Source organism: Megascapheus bottae, chromosome 6 (assembly GCF_031878675.1).
Source record: "Megascapheus bottae isolate mThoBot1 chromosome 6, mThoBot2.hap1, whole genome shotgun sequence".
Taxonomy (NCBI): Eukaryota; Metazoa; Chordata; class Mammalia; order Rodentia; family Geomyidae; genus Megascapheus; species Megascapheus bottae.
The window spans coordinates 56,437,469-56,461,766 of record NC_143514.1 but is presented as its reverse complement, the minus strand read 5'-3'; the positions used below and the strand labels follow the sequence as shown (position 1 = coordinate 56,461,766).

The 24,298-nt window shown below is 41.1% G+C and overlaps 1 protein-coding gene across 5 annotated transcripts in view; it reads left to right on the top strand.

Annotated features, from left to right (window-relative positions):
- Positions 1-615: 615 nt before the first annotated feature.
- St3gal3 (ST3 beta-galactoside alpha-2,3-sialyltransferase 3) overlaps positions 616-24,298 on the top strand; it is a 158,975-nt gene continuing 135,292 nt past the window's right edge. For all 5 annotated transcript variants that reach the window (XM_090335033.1, XM_090335030.1, XM_090335032.1 and 2 more), the window contains exons 1-2: positions 616-773; positions 18,763-18,907. In XM_090335033.1, the coding sequence (XP_090191159.1) occupies positions 18,793-18,907 (115 nt within the window). In that variant the 5' untranslated portion in view covers positions 616-773; positions 18,763-18,792. The remainder of the gene's footprint in view (positions 774-18,762; positions 18,908-24,298) is intronic.

The window sequence follows — 24,298 nt, the reverse complement described above, 5'->3', positions numbered from 1 at the left end:
CAAAAACAGCAACAAAGAAAAAAACACCTCATTTCCATTTCCTGGAGTTTAGTTTCGGTAAATATTACTTTATATGGCCAGAGGCACGCAAGCCTTGCGCCTTTCTGTACCTCTCCTCAACATGTCCCCCTTTGCCTGCTGACCCACAGGACCGGGCAGGCCTAGGGCGGGTCCTGGGGTCTGTAAGGAGCTGTGTGACCGCCCGAAAGACCCGCAGAAGAGATCAACGTCCTTGCTTTCACGACCTCTGGATTCTGGAGCCGGCCCGGGAGGCTTCCTCCGGGCGCCAGAGGTGCCTCGGGCACCGAGGAGGCGAGGGCGCCCGAGCGGCGCTTGCAGGCCCCACGCCGCGCAACTTCGGCAGCTGGTCGGGGCAGCCGGCCGGGGCAGCCGGCCGGCGCGATGGGCGGGCCGAACACACTGGAGACCCTTTGCCTATTGGGCCGTCCTAACTTGTGCCCGCCCCCTCCTTGCGGCGCAGCTTACTATTGGTCAATTTGGCGCCCCGCCCGGGTCCAAAGTGCTCATTGGCTACGGATGCCCGACCCCCCGAGAGGGAGCTGAGGCGGATTGGTGGTCTTGCCGTCTTGGGTCGCGGCCGCGCGCCCCGCCCTCCGCTGCGTCCCCACTATGGCGGCGTCCATGCAGCCCACCGAGTCGTGGGCGCCCGCCGGGGTCCCCCGCGGCTGTCGCCGCCGCCTGCGCCGTCGCCTCCGTCTTCCCGCCCCGCGTGGGGCTGGGCACCGTCTGCCCCTGCTTCCCTCTCCGCTGCGGTAAGGCCCTGTCGTGGGCGCTGCGCGACGCGATAGCGGTCGCAGCTAACGGTCTTCGCTCGTCCCTCTCCGTGGCTGCGTCTCGGGCGGGACGCCGAGCCCGCGAGCTCCTGCTGGGGAAGGAGGTGTCGGGCACGGCCCGGAGGCCCCTCAGGCTGGAAGCCGGGCCCCTGAACCACCCCATATGTGGCTGCTGCCAGGCCGAGGGCAAGGCCGCCCCGAGGCGGGCCGAGCGGTCCGAGCTCCCCAGTCGGAGGGACCCCGACGCTCCGTGACCCGTGGCGTGGTGGAAGGACGCGACCCTTCAGACCCCACGTTGGGAAAAGGAAGGAAAAGTCCAGGGGAAGCCTGGAACAGATCAGCCTCTCGTGGGTAGAGGTTGTCATTGCTTACAGCCGTCGCTGACACACTGGGGTCGATTTGATTGGCAGAGTACTTACCCTTGCTTCTTTTCCGCCTGGCACTTTCCCCCATTGTCTTCTTGGTGATCTTGTTCGCAACAGAATATATATTAAGGAAGAGTGCAGGTTTGGTTAGGGAGAGTTTCTCTGTGTTGAATTGTCTTCTACAATATTGCCTTGTATATATTTTTCCTCAATAAACCTCCTTTTTGTTTGTTTCTCTCACATTGGAAGAGGAAACTGAGCATTGTAATTAACCGAGGAAGAACAGAGAAGGCAGCTGCCATGCCAGAAAGTAAAGAGTATTTATTTAACACACCGTTCTGTGATGTACTTTGAATTATCTTTACTATAGCTAGTTGGATGTAATTAGACTGTTGAAAGCTATTAGGCCTCATGACATTTAGGTTGATTGCTGTACCTTTAAGTGAACAGGATTGAAAGGAAATGAGAAAAAAATTATCACCAGATGGTAGTTTCAAATATTCTGTTTTGAAGAGGGTATTTTTCAGTTTTAAGTGATTTTTCTCCACAAGTGAAGATGTATAATGTGTACAGTAAAAGTAAGTTACTAATGGTGAAACACAAACACCCATGTTCTTAGACACTAATTGGCTTGCTCAGTCTGTCAAGCATGAGTTAAGGGATTGGCTGGAGGGAACTCCACCCTTAAGGTATGAAACTTTTTCTACTGGGCTTATGGTGGTAATAATAAAGCACACACACAAAAATGCGATTTTGGTCTTTAGAATTCCCAAGACTGCAGTACTGTGAGGAAATCAGGAAAAGAACCAACACCGGTCTCACAGGGGAGTTGATGTTTGAGTTGGATCATGAAGACTGTGTAGGCCTGGCAGGAAGAAGAGAAGAGAGGGAGAAGGGTGATTCCCTTGTGAAAGATAAGTTTGTAGAAAAGGTTAGTTGAAGGCATTAATTTGGGGGAGCTATTGCCTTATGTGGAGCAAAGGATAGCTAAGTAGTACAATGCTTCCTTCAAGTGAAGCTAGAGCTATCACCAAAGAAACACAGTAACACATCATTGACTGTTGTCCCTTTTCTGGTTAACTTTGGTGAATTGGAGTAATGGTTCTCCGTCACCACAAAGCTGCATCTCAAGTTGTGTCTTGCCTTCTTTTCCTTCCTTTGTTTTCAGTTGGTTGCAGATTTTGGTGCCTACTTCCTTCAGTTCTTATTGTCATGGATGGATTTGTAGGCATTGATATTCCTGTTTTTTAATCCCAGAAACCTCCCTAACATCCCCATCCCCCCCACCCCCCTCTGGCCTTTTTCTGTTATGTGTACTTCCAGCATGTCATTTCTCTTACCTTCAGTAGTTCCTTCCTATTTGTTTAGTTTGACGCAGGCCAGCCTGGCATAGGCAGTATGGGCAAGTACATTTATTGCCATATCCTTATATTTTATTGTATTTTCCAGGTCAATACTTGACTTTTGTGCTTTGTGTTTTGAATTCGGTATCTTTATTCATGTTGACTTTTTCTATCTTACATGATCCCCTTGAATCTCTTAATTACTGTTATTACTCATGTTTTAGGGCTATTTGATAGAACTTCTTTTAAATCACTAACTATAGAGTATGTTATCATCCCCCCTCCCCCCACTTTTTTTTTTTGCCAGTCCTAGGCTTGAACTTGGGGCCCAGGCACTGTCCTTGAGCTTTCTCAGGGCTAGCACTCTACCACTTGAGCCACAGCACCACTTCTGGCTTTTTCTGTGTATGTAGTACTGAGAAATCGAACCCAGGGCTTTATTTGTATTAGGCAAGCATTTTACCACTAGGCCTCTCCCCTTTTTAAAAAAATTTTTTAATTGTTTTTGTCAGTGGTGGGGCTTGAATTCAAGGCCTGATGGTTGTCCCTGAGCTTCTTTTGCTCAAAGGTAGTACTCTACCACTTTGAGACATAGCATCACTTCCAGTTTTCTGGTAGTTAATTGAATATAGATGTCTTGTGGACTTTTTCGCCCAAGCTGGCTTTGAACCATGATCCTCAGAGCTCACCTTCCTGAGTAGCTAGGATTACTAAGGGCAACTGGCTTTGCTCTCCCCATTTGACATAGGGTCATGCTAAATATTCTAGGCTGGCTTTGAACTCAATATACCTCCCTCTACCGCCCCAACTGCAAGAATTACAGATGTGTACCACCATACCTGCTCTAAAGTTTGCCTTTTTGCATAATTGCCTTAATCTCTTTTCTTCCTGTAGTCTATTACTAAAGTTTTTTCAAGACATAAACTGTCTTTTATCTGCTTTGACATAGTACTTTTACATAGGAGGTAGTTGACAAGCATATTTTATATCAAAAATAGCTTTGGACTAAGCTTGATGTGAAAAAAGTCCTTTGTGCAAACAAAATGTCATAAATATGAAAATAAAATTTTCTCTGTATGAGAATTTCTTCCAGAGAAATAACTTTGGTAAAGCTACATTTGCACAAACTGTAAGTGGCTTAATGGAAATGAAGACTTCCCATTTATGCTTCAAGAGTACATAGGGAGCTCTGTCCCTCAGAGTCACTCAGGGACAGAGCCATATGTGAAATTAAGTTGGTGTTCTAGTGAACTCTGGCTTTTAAAATATCTCTCCCAATGTGGCACATGGCCACATCTAACTTTAAAGCAGTGTAGGGAATTGTATTAGCAAATGTCTTGCAAAGAACCAAAATATTGAATATTACTAATGACTGACATCTTCTGTGAGTATCATGATTTCCTGAAGATTGGAGATAGCAAGTTAAATGTATTAAAACAAGTACATTGACAATAGAAAGAAATGATACCTCTAACTAGACATTTAAGAGTGGATTCAGAGTCAGAACTCAGAAGCACTTACTGTAATTGCTAATAGACTAAGGCCAATAATACAGGGCAGTATATCATATTCCGGTTGTATCAGTCACTTCTGAGGATATTACTATTTTACAGCATTCTTACTATTGTACATAGTAATAGCCCTGGAGTCCAAAAAATAAAAATGTTAAGTAAGCTGAGCATGTTGCACATGCCTGTACTTATAGCACTTGGGTGGTAAAGACAGTAGGATTAAAGAGTTTGAGTGTGGCTAGCCACACTCCTAGGTAGAGTGCTTGCCTACCATGCACGTGGCCTTGTGTTTGTTTCCTCGATACCACATACTCAGAAAAAGCTAGAAGTGGTGCTGTGGCTCAAGTGGTTGAGCACTCATCTTGAGCAAAAAGTGTCCAAGGACAGTGTCCAGGCCCTGAGTTCAAGCCCCCCAACTGGCAAAAAAAAAAAATGCTTCTGTTCTTGGGGTTGGGAGTTTGACCTAGTGGTAGAGTGCTTGCCTAGGATGCACAAAGACCCAAGTTTGATTCCTCAGTACCACACACATAGAAAAAAAAAGCCAAAAATGGTACTGTGGCTCAAGTGGTAGTAGAGTTCTAGCCCTGAGAAAACTCAAGGACAGAGCTCAGGCCCTGAGTTCAAGCCCAGGACTGGCATAGCTCATGAGGGATAGCTCATGGGCTCTGAGTTCAAGCTCCCAGTATCAATGTGCACGTACATACACACAGATTAGACCAGCAAACTGATGTTTGAGGAGATTTTGCTTTTGAAAAATAATAGAAGCAAGGTGTTGTTGGTTCAGGAGGTAAAAGATCTGGATTCCTTTCTTGGCTCTGTCATTAACAGGCTGTCTGATGCTTGAGCAAGTGTCTTTTTTTTTTTTTTGAAGGAGTTTAGGGGGAAGTTCAATGGATTAGGACCAGGGCTTTATGCAAGTTCTGTACCACTGGGCCCAACTTTCTTATTCTTTTTTTTTTGGCCAGTCCTTGGGCTTGGACTCAGGGCCTGAGCACTGTCCTTGGGCTTTCCTCAAGGCTAGCACTCTACCACTTGAGCCACAGCATCACTTCTGGCTTTTTCTATGTATATGGCACTGAGGAATTGAACCTCGGGATTTGTGCATGCTAGGCAAGCACTCTACCAATAGGCCATGATCCTGACCCCAACTTTCTTATTTTTGAGCCCAGTTACTTCATCACAGAAAAGTACAAAGATGGTAAAGGAAAATCTCCTAGATTTCCCTACTTTTTTTACCCTTCCTTGGACAGCATTCCTGCTGTACCTTTTTAAATATCTACATTTATCACAGTTTCGTTGTGTACATATTTTATGTACATAGTCCTTATACTAAACATTAATTTATTGAACAAAGGGCTCAGTGTCAGGCTCTGTGCATTATGACATTATAAATATAGGAGCTGTATTCTTGGCCTCACAACCTGTAACTTGGTAAGACTAGAAAAAAGTAAACCAGCAATTACAATACTGTAAAACCTCAGTATCCACAAGAGGTCGGTTCCAGCACTTCCTGGAGATAACAGAAATCCAAGAGTGCCCAAGTCCCTTAAATAAAAAAGGGTAATGTTTGCTCATAAACTACATGTACCTTCCTTATATAAATGTTATTCTCTGTTCTTTAAAGAATAGTGTTTTTAAAAAGTCCATACATGTTTAGTACAGAAGCATTTTTATTAAAAGATTTTAACAACATTGATTTTTTTACATAATATTTCATATGTTAAGTTTAACAAATAAGTATTCAAGAACAAACATTTTTTTTTTTTTTGCCAGTCCTGGGCTTGAACTCAGGGCCTGAGCTCTGTCCTTGAGTTTTCTCAGGGCTAGAACTCTACCACTTGAGCCACAGTACCATTTTTGGCTTTTTTTTTTCTATGTGTGTGGTACTGAGGAATCGAACTTGGGTCTTTGTGCATCCTAGGCAAGCACTCTACCACTAGGTCAAACTCCCAACCCCAAGAACAGAAGCATTTTTTTTTTTTTCAAATATTTTCCTTGGTGTTTAGTTGAATGCAGAGTTTGGAAATGGACTGAGGACCTTCTAATGAAGGCTGTGACAGAGGGTCTTGTGGGATTTCCTAAAAGAAGCAGACGTCACATTGGAAATATAAATAATAGTTTTCTAGAGAAGTTCACAGCTAACCTATCTTGAAGAATCAGCTGTTATGTTGTGTGGATGTGGGTTTAAGAGGCTTTTTATACAGGAAACAATGTGTGTTAGGGCCTAGAAACACAAGAGTGTGGATATATCCTGAGATCACTTTGGCAGTCATACACAGTATCTTTGAGCACAGTATGAAAAATATGGTTGCCCAAGTTGATCAAGAACAAATAGATAAAGGTTTTGTAAGTTGGGAAGTTACAAGTTTTACTCTGAAGGTGATTAAGGACCACTGGAGGATCTGAAGGTAGAGAATGACCTTATCAGCTTTTAGGGAAGATCATTATGTGGGATGAGGTAGAGTAGTGAATATCCTATTTTCTGATGAAGTTATGGGATTAGCAACCATAGTATGTCTGCTACAGAGAGCTATAACATTTTTATGCATGGAGAGAGATTAGAATGAGGTGAGACTGGAGGGAAGGTTACAATCAGGCTTGTTCAACACAATGAGCAGGGGATCCATTTCTTGCCTGAGTATAAACAAGAGTCCATTAGTAGACAAGGATTTTAGTAGTTAGGTTGGCCATGTAACCTTGGGCAGGTTGCAGAATCTCTCCTGCTTTTTTGCTGTTTAAATTTTTTAAAATAGGTTTAAAAACCATTCCTTAACATGGTTGTTTTAGGGAAATAGATGTAAAGTTCTGTGCTGTTAGATGAAGAACCTCTTAAAAATAATGATTTTTGGCCAGGTGTGGTGGCTCATGCCTGTAATCACTCAGGAGGCTGAGATCTGAGGATCATGATTCAAAGCCAGCCCTGGCACTAAAGTCTGTGAAAATCTTATCTTCAATTAATCACTAGAAAACAGAAACTAGAAAATAGGATGTGGGGCTGAGGCTCCAAGGGTAGGGTGGTAGCCTTGAGCTGAAGAGCTCAGGGACAGTACCCTGGCCCAGAGTTCAAGCCCCATGACATATATACATATATATGTGTATATGTGTATATATATATATGTATGTATATGTATATAACGATTTTGAAGCTGGGAGCTGGTGGCTCATGTCTGGAATCTTAGCCACTCAGGAGGCTGAGACCTTGAAGATTGCAGTTCAAAGTCAGCCAAGGAAGAAAAAGTTTTGGAGAATCTATCTTCAGTTAACCCACAAAAAGCCAGACTGGGGATATAGCACCAGATGTGAGCAAGCAAGCTGAACTCTGTACCAGAGACTTTTTCCCACCCAATGCTTAGTATATTTCCTAGTCCAAAGTAGGTTGTCATTAGCCTTAATTCTTTATTTTTATTTTTGTTCTTTATGGATAATGGGGCTTGAACTTGGCCTTGTTACTGTCCCTGAGCTCTTCAGCTCCAGGCTACTTCCCTACCCTTCTTGAGCTAAGTCCCACCTCCTGTTTTCTGGAGGTTAACTGGAGATAGGAATCTGAGGTCCTTTTGTGCCCAGGCTGTCTTTGAACCACGATCCTCAGATCTCAGCCTCCTGAGTAGCTAGGATTACAGGTGTGAACCACCACACCAGCTTCCTTAGCCTTAATTCTTATCACCCACAGTAACTGCTGCCTGTTTGTGGTTTTATTTATGCCTTTTAAATGATTGCTACTGCTGCTGGGAGTGTTAGTCATAAGAAATTATCCTGAGATCAAGAAGGGAGAATTGAGATGCGTTTCATATTAACTGAAAATGTTAAAATGCCAGCAGCTTATGTATGTCCATCAAACTGTTTCCCAGCCTTGCTTAGAAGTGACATAAGTACATGTACACACACTTTCTTGCTACTACATTCATGGCTATACATTGCTATACATTCATGGCCTGGACTACTAAAAACACTTGACTTTTTTTTTTTTTTGGTGGGTCATAGGGCTTCAACTCTGGGCCTGGGCACTGCCCCTGAGCTCTTCAGTGCAAGGCCATTGCCCTACCCCTGGGCTTAGGTGCTGTCCCTGAGCTCTCCAGCTCTAGGCCTTGAGCCATAGCACCACTTCCCATTTTCTTGTGGTTAACTGGAGATAAGAATCTCACATACTTTAGTGTCCAGGCTGGCTTTGAACCTTGATCTTCAGATTTCAGCCTCTGGAGTAGCTAGGATTACAGGCATGAGCCATTGCACCCAGTCCTGGCTTTTTTTTTTTTTTTTGCCAGTCCTGGGCCTAAGCTCAAGGCCTGAGCACTGTCCTTGGATTTTTCTCAAGGCTAGAACTCTACCACTTGAGCCTCAGCACTGCTTCCAGCTTTTTTCTATGTATGTGGTACCAAGGAATCGAACCCAGGTTTTAGTGCATGCTAGGCAAGCACTCTACCACTAGGCCAAACTCCAGGCCTGTTAATATGTTTTTTTAACAGTACTTTATACCATAAAAAACCTTGTTTGGACTATGTTAAACAAGTTAGGAAATTCCTTTCATTTTTTTTTTTTCTGGAGTTAGCAAAGCCTCAGCCTCCTGAGTAGCTAGGATTACATGTGTGAGCCACTGCACCTGACTGTAACTAGGTTTTTAAAATAGATAATAGTGGTTCTCAGATTTATTTTGGCTTTTGGATCCATGAAAACTTTAAAAACGATGAGGTCTAAGCTGGGAGCAGTGGCCTCCTACCTGTAATTGTACTCAGGAGGCAGAGATTTGAGGATCATAGTTCAAAGCCATGCTTGGCACTACAAGACCGTGAGACTCCAGAAAACTAGAAATGGCGTTGTGGCTCAAGAGGTAGGGCGGTAGCCTTGAGGTAAAGAGCTCAGGGACAATGCCCAGGCCCAGGGGTAGGGAAGTAGCCTGGAGCTGAAGAGCTCAGGAACAGTGCCCAGGACCAGAGTTCAAGCCCCACGACCACCACCACCACCACCACCAACAACAACAAAAATTACTAGATCTGATCTTTATGAACGTTTTTTCTTTTTCTTTTATGCTGTTACGAGGGCTTGTGCTTTTGCTTGGCTTTTTCATTCACAGCTGGAACTGTATCACATGGGCAATACTTTCAGTTAGTTTTTTTTGCTAAGATCTCAGATTTGTTTTCCTAGGCTATCTTTAAACCACAACTTCCTAAGGACCTGAGATAACAGACCTGAGCATCTGACCTTGATTTTAATAAACTCAACCACATTGATGTTTTGTTCCACATAAGCCTCAGAGAGGTACCACCCACTGCCCTCTGTACTTCAAGTTTCTTCCTGAGCCTCCTTTGCCAGTGGCTTTGTGCGTGTGTGTGTGTGTGTGTGTGTGTGTGTGTGTGTGTGTGTGTGTGTGTATTTTGCCAGTCCTGGAGTTGGAACTCAGGACCTGGACACTGGCCCTGAGCTTCTTTTGTTCAAGGCTCGCACTCTATCACTTGAGCTACAGAGACAGCTCTGGCTTTTTCTATTAATGTGGTACGAAAGAATTGAACCCAGGACTTCATGCATGCTAGGCAAGCACTCTACTATTAAGCCACATTCTCAGCCCATACAGAGACTTCTGATAGAGGGACTGTATGTTGGTGACATTCAAGATTAGACACTTTTATAAATGGGAGTTTCAATGTTTTCTTTCAATACCCTGGTGCATCACTTTGAGATGTCCTCTTTGAAGATAGATGGCCTGGACTACAAAAATGGCTTCATCTTGCCATTCATCTTGGCTCAACCCTGTCCTATCTATCTTCCTTTTTGCCACTTGAGCATGTTTTCTGAAATACAGATCTCAATTGTTTATCCACTTAATCTTTACTGTGTTTCTCTACTATTTGTGGGATAAAGTTCAGACTGCTTAGCAGGAATAAGGCTTCTAGTCTTTATGGCTTCAGCTTCTCAATAAGTTTAATTCAGGCTTTCCTGAAGGTTAGTTATTAATTACCATCATTCTGTATTGTCTGAATCTCATTTATGCTTTAAGCATGTGCATCACTGCTGCTGTAAGCAAATACCATGTGTTCCTACTCCTTGACTCAGGCATATAATAATGGCTCTTGCTGCACTATAAGTTAGCATAGCTTCTACCATAGTTCCAGCCTCCTTCTGTAGTAGTGAATATGTTTTTTGCTACTACATTTTTTCCTTCAGATTTGAACCATCAAACAATACGGAACCATTACTTAGGTGAAGATGTAAGTCTCAGGAAAAATAGCAATGAAAGGCTATTCTAATGATGTCATTTATATGATTCTAATCATGTGTTATATTGCACTTAAAAGAAAGAATTGTGATAAAAATCTATCAGGTGGCACTCTGCCACCTGAGCCACAATTCTGGGTTTTTGGTTATTAATTGGAGATAAGAATCTTATGGACTTTCCTGCCCACGCTGTCTTCAAATTGTGATCCTCAAATCTTAGCCTCCTGAGAAGCTAGGATTGCAGGAGTAAACCACTGATACCTACCCCTCAGTCTATTTTGTGTTAGTTATTTCGAGATTAGATCTTCATTTTTCAGGAGCCTAGCCTCACCATCATCTATAACCTCTACCATAGGTGGGAAAATATAGGTAGCTACTGCTTGTAGCTCCATACATTTTTGTCTAGGCTGGTCTTGAACTTCCAAAGCACTCTCTTTTTTTCCCAAGTAGCTGGGATCTAGGTATGTGAGACACTGTTTCAACTATCATTCTTTTTTTTTCTGGTATGGAGGCTTAAAACTCAGTGCCTCAGGCTTACTAGGCTTTCTTGCTCACAGCTGGTGTTCTCCCGCTTGAGCCATACCTTTAGTACAACTTTTTGCTGGTTAGAGATGGAGACTCCTAATACCTGGGCTTTGAACCTCTATCCTCCAGTTCTAGATCTTCCAGGTCTTGATGTCTTTAGTAGCTAAGATTAGAGGTATGAGCAACTAACACCTGGCCATTAAATCTCTTCCCTCCCTTTCCTTCCCCTCCTCCCATCATGGGGCTTGGACTCTGGGCCTGGTCGCTGTCCTTGAGCTCTTCAGCTCAAGGTTACTGCCTTACCCCCCCGGGCCTGGGAGTTGGCCCTGAGCTCTTCAGCTCAAGGCTGCTGCCTACCCCTTGAGCCTCAGCACCACTTCCAGTTTTCTAGTTGTTAACTAGAGATTGGAGTCTCAGTTCTTTATAGTGCCTGAGCTGGCTTTGAACCTTGATCCTCAGATCTCAGCCTCCTGAGTAACTAGGATTACAGGCGTGAGCCATTGTGCCTAGCTGTATATCATGTTTTCTATTAACACCTGTGTATTTTTCTCTGGTGTCCTTCCTTGTTCACTAGTGGAAACCCTAGCTTTCTTTTAAAATTCTTTTATTTTCATATATATATGTGTGTGCTTTTGCTATGGGTTATAGGCCCATATATAACACAGAGCAGAGATGACCATAATGTACTACAAATTATGTTGGGCACAGCTATCCTCATTCATTTGTATATTGCTGGTTGCTGCTTTTGAGCTATAGTTAATTTTTTTTCTAGTTTTCTGGGCATATTGCCATCTCCCCTTGTCTTCAATCTTAGCCCCTACCCCTTTATTTCAACTGGCCCAGGCAAAAGAAGGGCATCTTTTCAAACAATGCAGTTGCATTTTATTTATTTATTTATTTATTTTTTGTGGGTCATGGGGCTTGATCAGCCTGGGTTCTGTCCCTGAGCTCTTCAGCTCAAGGCTACCACCCTACTACCCTTGAGCCTAGCCCCACTTCCTGTTTTCTTTTCTAGAGGTAAATTGGGCCTGCAAAGGGATGGGTCTCAGTAGATCCAGTCAGTTTATGTAAAACTGCCTGAGAGAGGTACTTGCTTGCAAAGTCTGTTGACTGCTGGGTACTGGAAAAACAACCCCTTTCCATCCTGTAGTGTCTCCCTATTGTCCTCTAGTGGCAAAGCCTCATATTAGGCCAATGGATGAAAGAAAAATAAAGGGCCCAGATTCATTTTTGTAGGTTATGCAAGAAGGATGAACTTGAAGCCGAAAAGCAGTAAATTTATAACCAGCACAAGGTGTAACTAGGACTTCAGTGTACTCTTAGCTTTTTCATTTCCACTGGAGATCTCCAGGTATTCTTACTACTTTTGCTTTGTGGTCTAGAGCAACTAGGGAATGGACTAGATTTATTTGACCTCAACCTACCCTACCTCTCTGTGATTATCATCTCTTATGATTGTCTCTTAAAAATTTTTATTGTTATTATAAAGGTGATATACAGAGGGGTTACAGTTACATAAGTCAGGTAAAGAGTATATTTCTTGGGGCCAGGAGTTTGACCTAGTGGTAGAGTACTTGCCTAGCATGCATGAAGACTCGGGTTCAATTCCTTGGCACCACATACATAGAAAAAGCTGGAAGTGGCATTGTGGTTTAAGTGGTGGGCGCTAGCTTACCTTGAGAAAGCCCATGGACAGTGCTCAGGCCCTGAGTTCAAGCCCCAGTACTGGCAAAAACAAAAACAAAAACAGAACTAGTACATTTCTTTTTAGATAAAGTTATCCCTTCCCTTGCTTGCTCCCTGTTTTTCCATCCCCTGCCCACTTACAGGTTGCACAGTCATTTTCAACACAGTGTCTAGTGAGTACCACTGCTGTATTTGTTCTCCTGATTATATCTTTTAGATACCGGTTCTGCTGGATCTCTTATGGCCTTCATGGATTTTGTTTTAGAAATCCTCTTAAATATTTCATTCTATCTTGGTCACTTTTATCAGTCATAATTATTACTGTATTTTTCAGCAGTGTTTGCTTTGTCCTCTCCCACTGAGACTTTCATTTTTGTGATAGTATTATTTTTTCTTGCTCATTGTTCCTAAGTATGAATTTTCTTTTTTTGGGGGGGTGGGGTCATGGGGCTTGAACTTTGAGCCTGGGCTCTGTTCCTGAGCTCTTCAGTGATATTGAGGAGGTTTTTTGCTTTCTTTCTTCTTCTTCTTCTTTTTTTTTTTTTAACCAGTCCTGGCCTTGATGTTCAGGGCCTGAGTACTGTCCTTGGGTTTCCTTAAAGGCTAGAGCTCTACCACTTGAGCCATAGCACCACTTCCAGCTTTTTTCTATGTATGTGGTACTGAGGAATTGGTATGCATGCTAGGCAAGGACTCTGCCACTAGGCCAAACTCCCCGTCCCTGTCCCTGAGCTCTTCCTTGAGCCACAGCCCCACTTCCTGTTTTCTATAAATTAATTAGAAATAAGAGTCTCATGGCTTTGTAGTGCCGGGGCTGGCTTTGAACTGTGATCCTCAGATCTCAGTTTCCTGAGTAGCTAGGATTACAGGTGTGAGCCACGGCACCTGACTCTTAAGAACTGTATGTATGTATGTATGTATGTATGTATGTATGTATGTATGTATGTATGTATGTATGTTGTGGGGTTTGAACTCGGCCTGGGAGCTATTCCTGAGCATTTGTGCTCAAGACTAGCACTCTACCACTTTGAGCCACAACTCCACTTCTCTTTTTCTGGTGATTAGTTGGAGATAAGAATCTCAAGGATTTAGTATGTCCTTGTTTCTGGACGATTGGGTAAATGCCAAGTAGTGGAATTGCTGGGTCTTTTGAGGAACTGCCATACTGCTTTCCATAGTGGTAGAACAAGTTTGCACTCTCATCAACAGTGTAGTAGTGATCCCTCCTGGCCACATCCCCGCCAGCTTCTGTTGTTATTAGATTTCTTGATAATGGCCTTTCTCACTGGAGTGAGGTGGAATCTTAGCGTTGTTTTGATACTAAATCCACTAGCACAACTATGTTCATTGCAGCAGTATTTACCATAGCAAAGATATGGAACCAACCCAGATGCCCCTCAGTTGATGAGTGGATCAACAAAATGTGGTATTTATACACAATGGAATTCTATGCTGCAGTCAGAAAGAATGACATCACCCCATTTGTAAGGAAATGGAAAGACTTAGAAAAAAATCATATTAAGTGAAGTAAGCCAGACTCAAAGGAGCATAGGCTCAATAGTTTGCCTCATTTGTCCTAATCAGGAGAAACCTTGGGCTCTCCTAGCAGAGATTTACAGTAGAACAAAATGTAGATTCATAAGGCCATATAGTATGATGCTAAATGAAAGGACCTCCAGGATATAGAAAGAAAAGCCATATAATGAGTTATTGTTATCCTTAATGTACTATGTTATCTCTTATCTCTTTTGCTGTACTTTGGTTATCTCATATTGTTACAGTATTTCATCTTGTTATCTGATATATTGTATATATGCTTATTTGAAATAGGATAGGGAAGGGGGGGAAACAAGATGAGGAGTGGGGCCGGGGGGAAGGAAATAGGGACCAAGACATGAGAAAGGGATCAATGTTTATGAGGTAATATACCCTCTATCTGGTGAATATAACGTAACCCTTCTATTAATTACAATAAAAATATATGGAAAAAAAAGAAAAAAGAGTCTCAAGGACTTTCCTGCCTGGGATGACTTTGAACTGTGATCTTAGCTTCCTGAGTAGCTTGGATTACAGGTGTGAACTACTGGAACCAGCTAATATTATTTCATTTTGGTGTTTTTATTGTCTTACTATTTGTAATGATTAATCTTGATCGTCAATTTTATTAGATTCAAAAATGTCTAAGAGATAAGTAAAACAAACTTTTACTTTGTGACTGTATGGTGTTTCCACAGACTATTATTGACTTTGAGAGCTCTGACCTGTTCAGTGGTTGAATGGTTGAAGGATTTAACATTTGGATAGTTTGAGAGGTGGTGGCACTTTAGAAGGTCAGGTCTGATTGGAAGGAGTAAGTCACAAGGGGTGTGTCTGTGGGGCTATATCTTGCCCTGATTCCTTTCTGTTACTGCCATCTTTCTGCTATCCAGCTGCCAGATGAACAATGCCTACCATCACCCTGCCCAGGTGATGTACTACCCGCTTTGGCCCAAAAATGCAGCCAAATCACAGTGGACTGAACCCTTTGAAATACTCCTTTAAGTTTTTCTTAGGTATTCATACCTGTGTAATGCTAAGTAATAACCTGTTTTATCCTGGAGCTCTTCCTTAGGCTCTGTCCCTTGCTTTAATTTTTACTAGTGATCCTTTTTCTTTTTTCTTTTCCCTATGATGCTGGTGACTGAATCCAGGGCCTTATGCACGTCAGGTAATTGCTCCACTACTGAGTTACACTTCTGACTTCGTTAATGATTTTCATCATTAAACTTTTTTCATCTTCCCTGCTTTTCCTTCCCTTTTTCTGACTCTTTCTTTTTCTTTTCTCCACTTTTGTTGCAGTATTTTTATATAGAATTGTCTGTACTGATTCCTTTTTTATTAGTATTGTAATGTAAACCCTCCTCTCTTAGTGGTGCTGGGAATTTGAACCGAGGACATTATGAATGTTAGGCACATATTCTATCACTGATCTGTATTCCCAGCCCCTCTCATTATAGTATGACTGAAACCAGATCATCTAACTTTGATTTCTATCTCTGCTGATTTTTGGTACTTTTAATTTCTTTATGCTTGAATTCTTTTATTATAAAGTAGGAATGATAACTTTAATTGGATTGACAAAAAGCTTTAATCAATTAAATCACACAAAATTCTTAGAACTGTGACTAGTCTATGCTAAGTAGTAAATGAATGTTAGCAATAGTAGTTTTGTAATTAATCTTATTCCTCACAGTGACTTATAATGAGAAAGTGCACAATTACTCTAAATAGAATGACTTCATAGATTTCATGTTAATTGCTTAAATCTGTTTGATCTTACATAAAGTCTAAGTAGCAGGGATACATTTTTCAAAAGTTGGTGAGCTTTTCAGTAGCTGGTTTGGGAGCTGGATAATAAATGGTATGTAATAACTTCTAACCATCTAGTCTCAAAAGTATTTACTAGAGATATGCTCTGGAAGTACTTTGTGGATTTTTAGAGGGTTTTATTTTTACTCTGATTGTGTCATAAGGGACCTCATAGGTGTTATGGGTTGACATTTGAAGGTAATTTTTAATCAGATTAAAGATAGTTACCAGGTATAATTCAGACAGTAGCCATATTGTAGGATGTTTTAGGATTGGCAGGAGTTTGGTACAGTTTATTTCAGTAAATTTATTCATATTTCTTTTTTATGACTAATTAAGGTATTCTAGCTTTCAAAATGTCACATATAGACTTCTCTTTTTTTTTTTTTTTTTTTTTGCCAGTCCTGAGCTTGAGCTCAGGGCTTGAGCACTGTCCTTGGACTTTCTCAAGGCCAGTACTCTACCATTTGAGCCTCAGTACCACTTCTGGCTTTTTGCTATGTATGTGGGGTACCGAGGAATCGAACCCGAGTCTTTGTGCATGCTAGGCAAGCACTCTACTACTAGGTCAAACTCCTGGCCCCACATATAGACTTCTTTTAAAGTATGATATAACTAAACCATCAATTAGTGAGCAGGTATTTTTTGAGTCCCTATCATGAGTATAAAAGTGCATAAAGCAGATATGTCCCTTGTCTGGGTGAGCTAGGCTGTAAACAGTAAACTTGTTAAAAATTATAAGTATGTCAGGAAATGCCATGGGGCATATAGGGGCTGTGGAAATATCTGACAAAGGAGTCTTAGCCTGAAGTACGGAGACAGATTACACTTCTCTGTGGAATTAATTCAGGTTTAAGCTAAGACTTAAGGACAAGTAAGAGTTGGCTAGAGAAAGTAGTGGGGTCAACAAGACTAGGTATGGTGGCATATACCTGTAATTTAAGTACTTAGGAAGCTGGGGCAGGAGAATTTACCAGATAGTAAATAAGTCATGATAGATACATGTTTTTGTCACAGTTTAGTTTAGGATGTCTGGCCTACTCTCTTCATAGAATTGTTTTCTTAATGGAAAAGACTTAAATTGGATAGGTGATTGGTACAGTCTTGTGTCTGTAGTTGATGTCAGTAACTGTTGACTCAGTGTTGTATGTGCCAGAGCCCCAAGTTGTGGTCAGTGCCTGGCTGTGACAATTCAGAAATCACATTTGCATTTAAGACAGAAATTGGTATGAAGCATTCCAATCCCCTTCTTAAAGGAAAGAAAAAGTTTTGCAGAACCACTTGCAGGCTGCCCTATATTTTAGTGGTTTTCAGGGGAGTTTGTTTGGACAAGATACATAGTCCTTGATCCTTGTAGAAATGTAAGCCTCGGGCTTGTGTTTCACTTTGAAAACTTCTATAAAAATAAAATAAATACTTGAATAAATAAGTTGTGAAAACATCAACTCCAAGCTCTCTTTTAATTCTAAAGTGACTCCTGGTCTTGTTTGTTGTTGGTAGGATGAGTCCACTTTTTCTCCCATAGCAGTGTATTCTAGACATTTTCCCACGTTGGTATATATAGATGTGCCTCGTTCTTCTTGATTGGTACATCATATTCTCTTGCCCTAAGAATTATTCACCTGTAGGCCGGGAGTTTGGCCTAATGGTAGAGTGCTTGCCTAGCATGCACGAAGACCCAGGTTCAATTCTCAGTACCACATACATAGAAACGCTGGAAGTGGTGCTGTGGCTCAAGTGGTAGAGCGTTAGCCTTCAAGAAAAAGCCCAGGGACAGTACTCAGGCCCTGAGTTCAAGCCCCAGGAGTGGCCAAAAAAAAAAAAGAATTATTCACCTGTTTCTCGGCATGCTAATGGCTGCCTCCTGAGCTCCCTTGTTCTCTGGCTTCCATATGAGATCAGTAGATCTGACAACAACAGATTAGAGAACAAGTTGTAGGAGAGGTTAGAATCTATTGCCTGCTGTCAGGGTTCTAGTAAAGACCATGCTGCAGATGAGCAGCTTCTCTTCAGCCAGCTGTTGTCAGTCTCCAGCGACACCTGTTTGTCCTCGGCTTTCTGCCTTTCCTAGTCTCTTCCTGTGTCACCATTCCTTGTCAGTTCTTTTCAGCCCTACTAATAGCTACAGAAATTCTGCTGTTAAGCCTTCTTCAGTTTAGTTCTTTGTATATACCATCTGTTTGCTGCTGTAACCCCAGCTGATGCCAGTGTTGATGAATATTTGAACTGTTTCTCGTAATTGGCTTTTATAACCAGAGTTGCTATGAACATTCCTGTTTGTCATTTTCACCATTTATTGCACTACTACTTGAGTGAAAAGTCATATTGACAGAGTGCTGGTCAAGGTAGAAGAATATTGTAAATTTCAGTAAATATTTCTAAATTGCTCTCCAGAGAATTTACTGATTTGCATTTCCACCATGTGTTGTTTTGTTTAACATAAAATCTTTTCTGGATAATATTCCTTGTACTTATGAGAAGGATGTAAAGTCTACAGCTGTCAGGTTAAATGATCTGTAGTGTCTGTTAAGTCCATTTGGTTTCAGTACGGTTTCATTGTTGATCTTTTAGGTCTAGATGATCTATTCAGTGATGAAAAGTGGGTGTTAAAGTCCCCAACTTTTATTATATTGGAGTTTCTCTTTTTATAGCTAATAATATGCCATATGTAATTGGACTTGTAGGTTTATAATGACTCTTTCCCTAGTTTGTTATTATTCTTTCCTGAAATCAAATATGTTTACCTAGGTAAAGCCAAAGCCAGATGTTAAATACTATACATAAGAATGACTGCTAATTTCTGGCTTGAGTCCTGTGCCATGGTGAAGTTGTTCCTTGAGACTGAGATGAGCTGGCTGGTAGATGCTATATCACAAGCTTAGTGATTGTTCTTCATTTGCAAATTCTATAGCTACTTCTTAAAGTAGACTATATCAGTACGGTGATCATGTTCTCTTTTAAGACTTTTTTTTTTTTTTTTTAGGTCATGTAGGAAATTGTAAATCATGTGAAGATGGGACTCTTGGTATTTGTGCGCAATCTGCTGCTAGCCCTTTGCCTCTTTTTGGTACTGGGATTTTTGTATTACTCTGCATGGAAGCTACACTTACTCCAGTGGGAGGACTCCAGTAAGTATAGTCACTCTAGCCCGTCCAAGGAAAGGCCTGCTCCATTTATGGCTTATCTCTGCTGCAATGCTTTTCTGGAATTTCTGAGACTCATGCTTAGAAATTAACTAATATTTTAGTTGCTATAGATTGAGAAATCTGATGTTTTTTTCTTTTTTTAACTGCATGCCATGGTAATCTCAGTTCCTTTTTTGAACCCAGTGAGTGTGTGTTATTCTTCAATTAAAGATGATACTGTACTTCTAGTTCTTGAAGGCTTTTGTTCTTTTTTAATTACTATAGTACATTGCCACTGTTATTCCTCATTTATTGCCTTGGGGTTTGGTATTGAAGGTTTTTTTTTTTTTCCTACCCTCAGAACATTTATCTTTACTTTTTTTTTTGAATCTTCAATTTGATGTTGTTTTTGTCTTATTTTTCAAAAGAAACCTTGTTTACTCATCTTTTTAGCCTTTTGGTATTGAACTTGCCCCTAGCTGTACTATTAGCTTTATTTCCCTACCCATTAGTTCCTAATTCCACTCTTCCATTTGAGCCTTTGATCTCATGTGCTACAGTGTTTCCCATATACCCTGAGCCCTTTGGCTTGGTTTCTATTCATCCAGCATCCCTTGTGACACAGGCTTGCAGTTGAACTGACATTGATTAGCATATACCATAGTACAGTTTATTCTTGGCTATAATTTGAAATATTACACAGAAAAACATAGCAGTTTCTCTCTTGGATGTTGTCTAATTTGAGCTTGGTTCAGGAAATATTGTGTGACCTATTAGGAGTCCCAGTGACTTGTTTACTTTTATAAATAAATGTCTGCTGGATACCAATGTGTATATAACTCACTAGAGAATAGAATTAGTCTGCTAGTATAAGGGTAGTTGCAAGGTGAAATTGAGTTGGAAGAGGCACTGGCCATTGGGCTGCTATGTGAGGCTCTAACATGGGAACTGTGCCTGGGAAGTAGTTCAGGTTTTTTTTGGGGGGGGGGAGGGTCATGGGGCTTGAACTCAGCCTGGACACTGTCCCTGAGCTACCGACCTACCCTTGAGCCAAGCCCCATTTTCCATTTTCTAGAGGTTAATTGGAGATGAAAGTCTCAGGTCCTTTTGTGCCTGGGCTGGCTTTGAACCTTGATCCTTAGATCTCAGCTTCTTGAGTAGGATTATAGGTGTGAGCCACGTTGCCTGGCCTAATGTTACATTTTTAGTTTATTGTTTTATATAGAATGTTGAGATGCTTCTTAAATATGTGACATAATTATTGGTAATTACTTGGTGTTCCAGGAGTATATTCAAATTTCTCTGCACTGTTTTTTTTTTTTTTGGTCAGTCATGGGACTTGAACTCTGGGCCTGGGCACTGTCCCTGAACTCTTCAGCTCAAGGCTTACTGCTCTACCCCTGGAGCCATAGTATCACTTCCAGTTTTCTGGTGATTAATTAGAGATTAGAGTCTCACGGACTTTTTGGACTTCGATCCTCAAATCTCAGCCTCCTGAATAGCTAGGATTATAGGCATGAGCCAACGCACCTGGCCTTGCACGGACTTATTTACTTTTGCCAGTCCTGGGCTTGAACTCAGGGCCTGAGCTTTGTCCTTGGATGACTTTCTCAAGGCCAGAGCTCTACCACTTGAGCCTCAGCACCACTTCTGGCTTTTTTCCATGTATGTGGTACCAAGGAATCGAACTTGTGTCTTTGTGCATGCTAGGCAAGCACTCTACCACTAGCCCAAACTCCCGGCCCTGCACAGACTTATTTTTAAAGTCAAGGAAACTACCAAAAAAAGGAATCCTTAATGTGAGAGGCATTCTTTATATTCAGGATAGTGGATCCAACTGTATCTATTACATTCATAGAAAATGTATGCAAAGGTATGGGTCTCCTTTTGTTTTAATAAGTCCCATTGTGTGTCAGACATTAGACTGGACAATTTAATTAACTGAACTTTTTTTTTTTTTGGTCAGTACTGAGGCTTAAACTCAGGGCTTTGTGCCTGCTTGGCCTTGCTTGTTCATTTGGTCCACTTTACCTCTTGATCCACATCTCCAGCTTTTTGTTGCTTATTTTGGAGACACTTTTCTGCCTGGGTTGACATTAACCCATGGCCCTCCAGATCTCAATTCCCTCGAGTAACTAGATTACAGGTGTGAGCCATTGGTATCCTCCCAGCTCTTTTCTTTTTTGCTGGTTAGAGATATAGGATTCTTGACAACTTTCTTGTCTGCACTGGTCCTTCAGCTCAACCTTCTGAATAACCAGGATAATAATAATAACTAGGATAATAGTCCTCAAAACAATTCTGTGAAGATATAATTATTTTCATTTTCCAATTGAGCAAACTTGGTTTAATTACTTTGTCAAGGTTACACAACTAATCTGGAAAATAGAATTGAACTCTGATTTTCTGTCTTAAAAACTTGTGTTGTATTCACAATAACCAAGTTGTAGAAACAGCCCAGATTCCTTTCAGTAGATGAATGAGTAGATCAGCAAAATGTGGCACAAATACACAATGGAATTTTACTCATCCATTCGAAAGAAAGAATAAAACCTTTGTGCTGGGCTGGCTTTGAACCATGATCCTCAGATCTCAGCCTCCTGAGTAGCTAGGATTACAGGCATGAGCCACTAGCACCTGGAAATCCATAATACTCTTAACTTTAAATAACCAGCAAGAAGCTGAGACTGATGCCATACCTCAAATGGTAGAATACTAGCTGTGAGCAAAAAAAGCTAAGTAAGCACATGAGACCCTGAATTCAAGCATAAAGGAAAAAAAAAAAGGGAAAAGAACAGATTTTTAAGACACTACACAAACACATACAGCCTATAACCTTGTTATGATTTGAGTATTTTTCTAGAAATTAATATGTTGGGGATTTAATTCTTAGTGCAATAGCTTCAGGAGATTAGGCCTCATAAATAGATTAATGCCATTATAAAAGGACTTGGTAAAAGGGGTTTTCTTTTTGCCCTTTATCTTCTGTGTAAGGGCACATACATTATTACTGCTATTTTGTGGATGCAAGTTCAAAATACATCCTGGAAGCAAAGACTGGGCTGCTATCAGACACCAATCAGCTGATGCCTTGACTTCCTAGCCTCCAGATGTGTGAGAAAATAGGGCTCTGTTCTTTATAAATTTTCCAGTCTCAGGTGTTTTCTTATAACAGCACAAAATAAATGAAGACACTCCCCAAATGACAGTCATCATCGTTAGGCATCCAGAAAATGTAAAATAACACCTCAGTAGAATGACTAAAAGGTAAAGAATTGGCAATATTTCAGCATTGAGAGAACAGAGTACAACTACTCTCTTATGTTGCTAAATAGAAGAGAAGGTGGTGTAACTACTGTAAAAGACAATTGGAAGTTTCTTAAAAAGTTAAGTGCACTTTTAGTACATGACTCAGTAATTCTACAAATGACTATTTACCTAAGAGAAATGAAAACCTGTGTCTACAAAAAGAATTGTAAACAGTGTTTGTGCAGCTTTATTAACAATAGTCAAATACTGTACGAAACCTAAATTTCTATCAATAGATGAATGAGGCAAATTGTGGTATAGTAAACTTAGCGATAAATAGGGAGTATGCTACTGTTAGATGAAATCACATAGATGAAGCCACATTCTGAGTAAAAAAGGCAGATGTGAATGATTTTATAGTTCCATTTACACAAAATTCTACAATAGGACAAATTTGTTATAGAAGTTAAATCAGTGGTTATCTTGGGCAGGGTGTGGTAAGAGCTTGAAAGAATTTTCTGTTACATGACACATTTGGGATTGTAGCAATAGAGGGGTATGTGTGTGTGTGTATACTGAAGGTCTAAGACTCTATATAGTTATAGGTCTAAGACTCTATAAAGTGGTAGAGCACTAGCTTTGAGCAAAAAGAGCTCAGGGACAGCGCCCAGGCCCTGGGTTTAATTTTAAGGACTAGCAGGGAAGAGAGAGAGAGAGAAGGCGGGTGGGGAGGGAGGGAAGAATGGAGGGAGGGAGGGAGGGAGAGAGAGAGAGAGAGAGAGAGAGAGAGAGAGAGGGAGAGGGAGAGGGAGAGGGAGAGGGAGAGGGAGAGGGAGAGGGAGAGGGAGAGGGAGAGAGAGAATGAGCGCTAGAAAGTGATTGAACAAGAGAGAAAGAGAAAGAGAGAGATTGATTCTAAGCTGGCTGTGGTGGCACAAACGTGTAATTCTAGTACTCTGGAGGCATTAAACAGGAAGATCACAAGTTATAAGTCAATGTGAATTGCATAGTGAAAACCTGTCTCAAAACAGTAACAAAAACAAAAGTGACATTCTAGACAAAAGTTAAGACAATTGACAAACCAGCTACTTTCAGTCTATGTGATATATATAGATTTTATACCTGTATTATATTTTAATGTAGTATGTATTATATGCTCTGTGCATATTTTACATACTTTATAACATATAATATATGCATGTATATACATATGTACTGCATATAATGCATGTGCATATACATAGCATTTACTCTGTGTGTGTGTGTGTGTGTGTGTGTATTTCAAATGTGGTTGTACTATGTTGCCCAGATTGATCACAAACTTTCTTTTTAGTTGATTTGGAGCTTGAACTTAGGGCCTAGATGCTGTCCTTGAGCGATTTTGCTCCAGGCTAGCACTCTATTACTTTGAGCCACAGCTCTACTTCCTGTTTTCTGGTGGTTAATTGGAAATAAAAGTCTCATGTATGTTTCTGCCCAGTCTGGGTTTGAACCATAAACCATGACCCTCAGATCTTAGCCTTCTTAGTAGCTAAGATTACAGGTATGAGCCATTAGTGCCCGGATTATTCTCAACCTTTTGAGCTCAAATCATCCTCCTGTCTCACCCTCTTAAGTGGTGAGACTAGAGGCACACACTACCATGCTTGGCCTTATTAATATGTTATTTATATATATGTATTGTTTGAGAAAAGTAACTCTAATAGGAAAGCTGATAAAATACTTGAACAGGTAATTTCAGAGAAGGAAATTGCAAATGGTTAGTGATCTTATATGTAAATGTTTTTTTTAGTGATTTTTTAAAAAGAAATACAAAAAATAACACGAATTATTTTTGCCTTTTGTGTCTAGGAATTTAATCAATTTAAAGATTTCACCATCTGGGCACAAGTGGCTCATGCCTGTGACCCTAGCTGCTCAGGAGGCTGAGATCTGAGGATTGCAGCTCGAAGCTAGCCCAGCCAGGAAAGTCCATACGACTCTTACCTCCAATTAACCACCAGAAAACCAGAAGTGGAGTTGTGGCTTAAAGTGGTAGAGTACTAGCCTTAGCAAAAAAGGTTAGGGACAGTGCTCAGGCCCTGAGTTCATACCCCACAACAGACAAAATAAATAAATAAAGATATCACAAATCAAAGGAAAAAG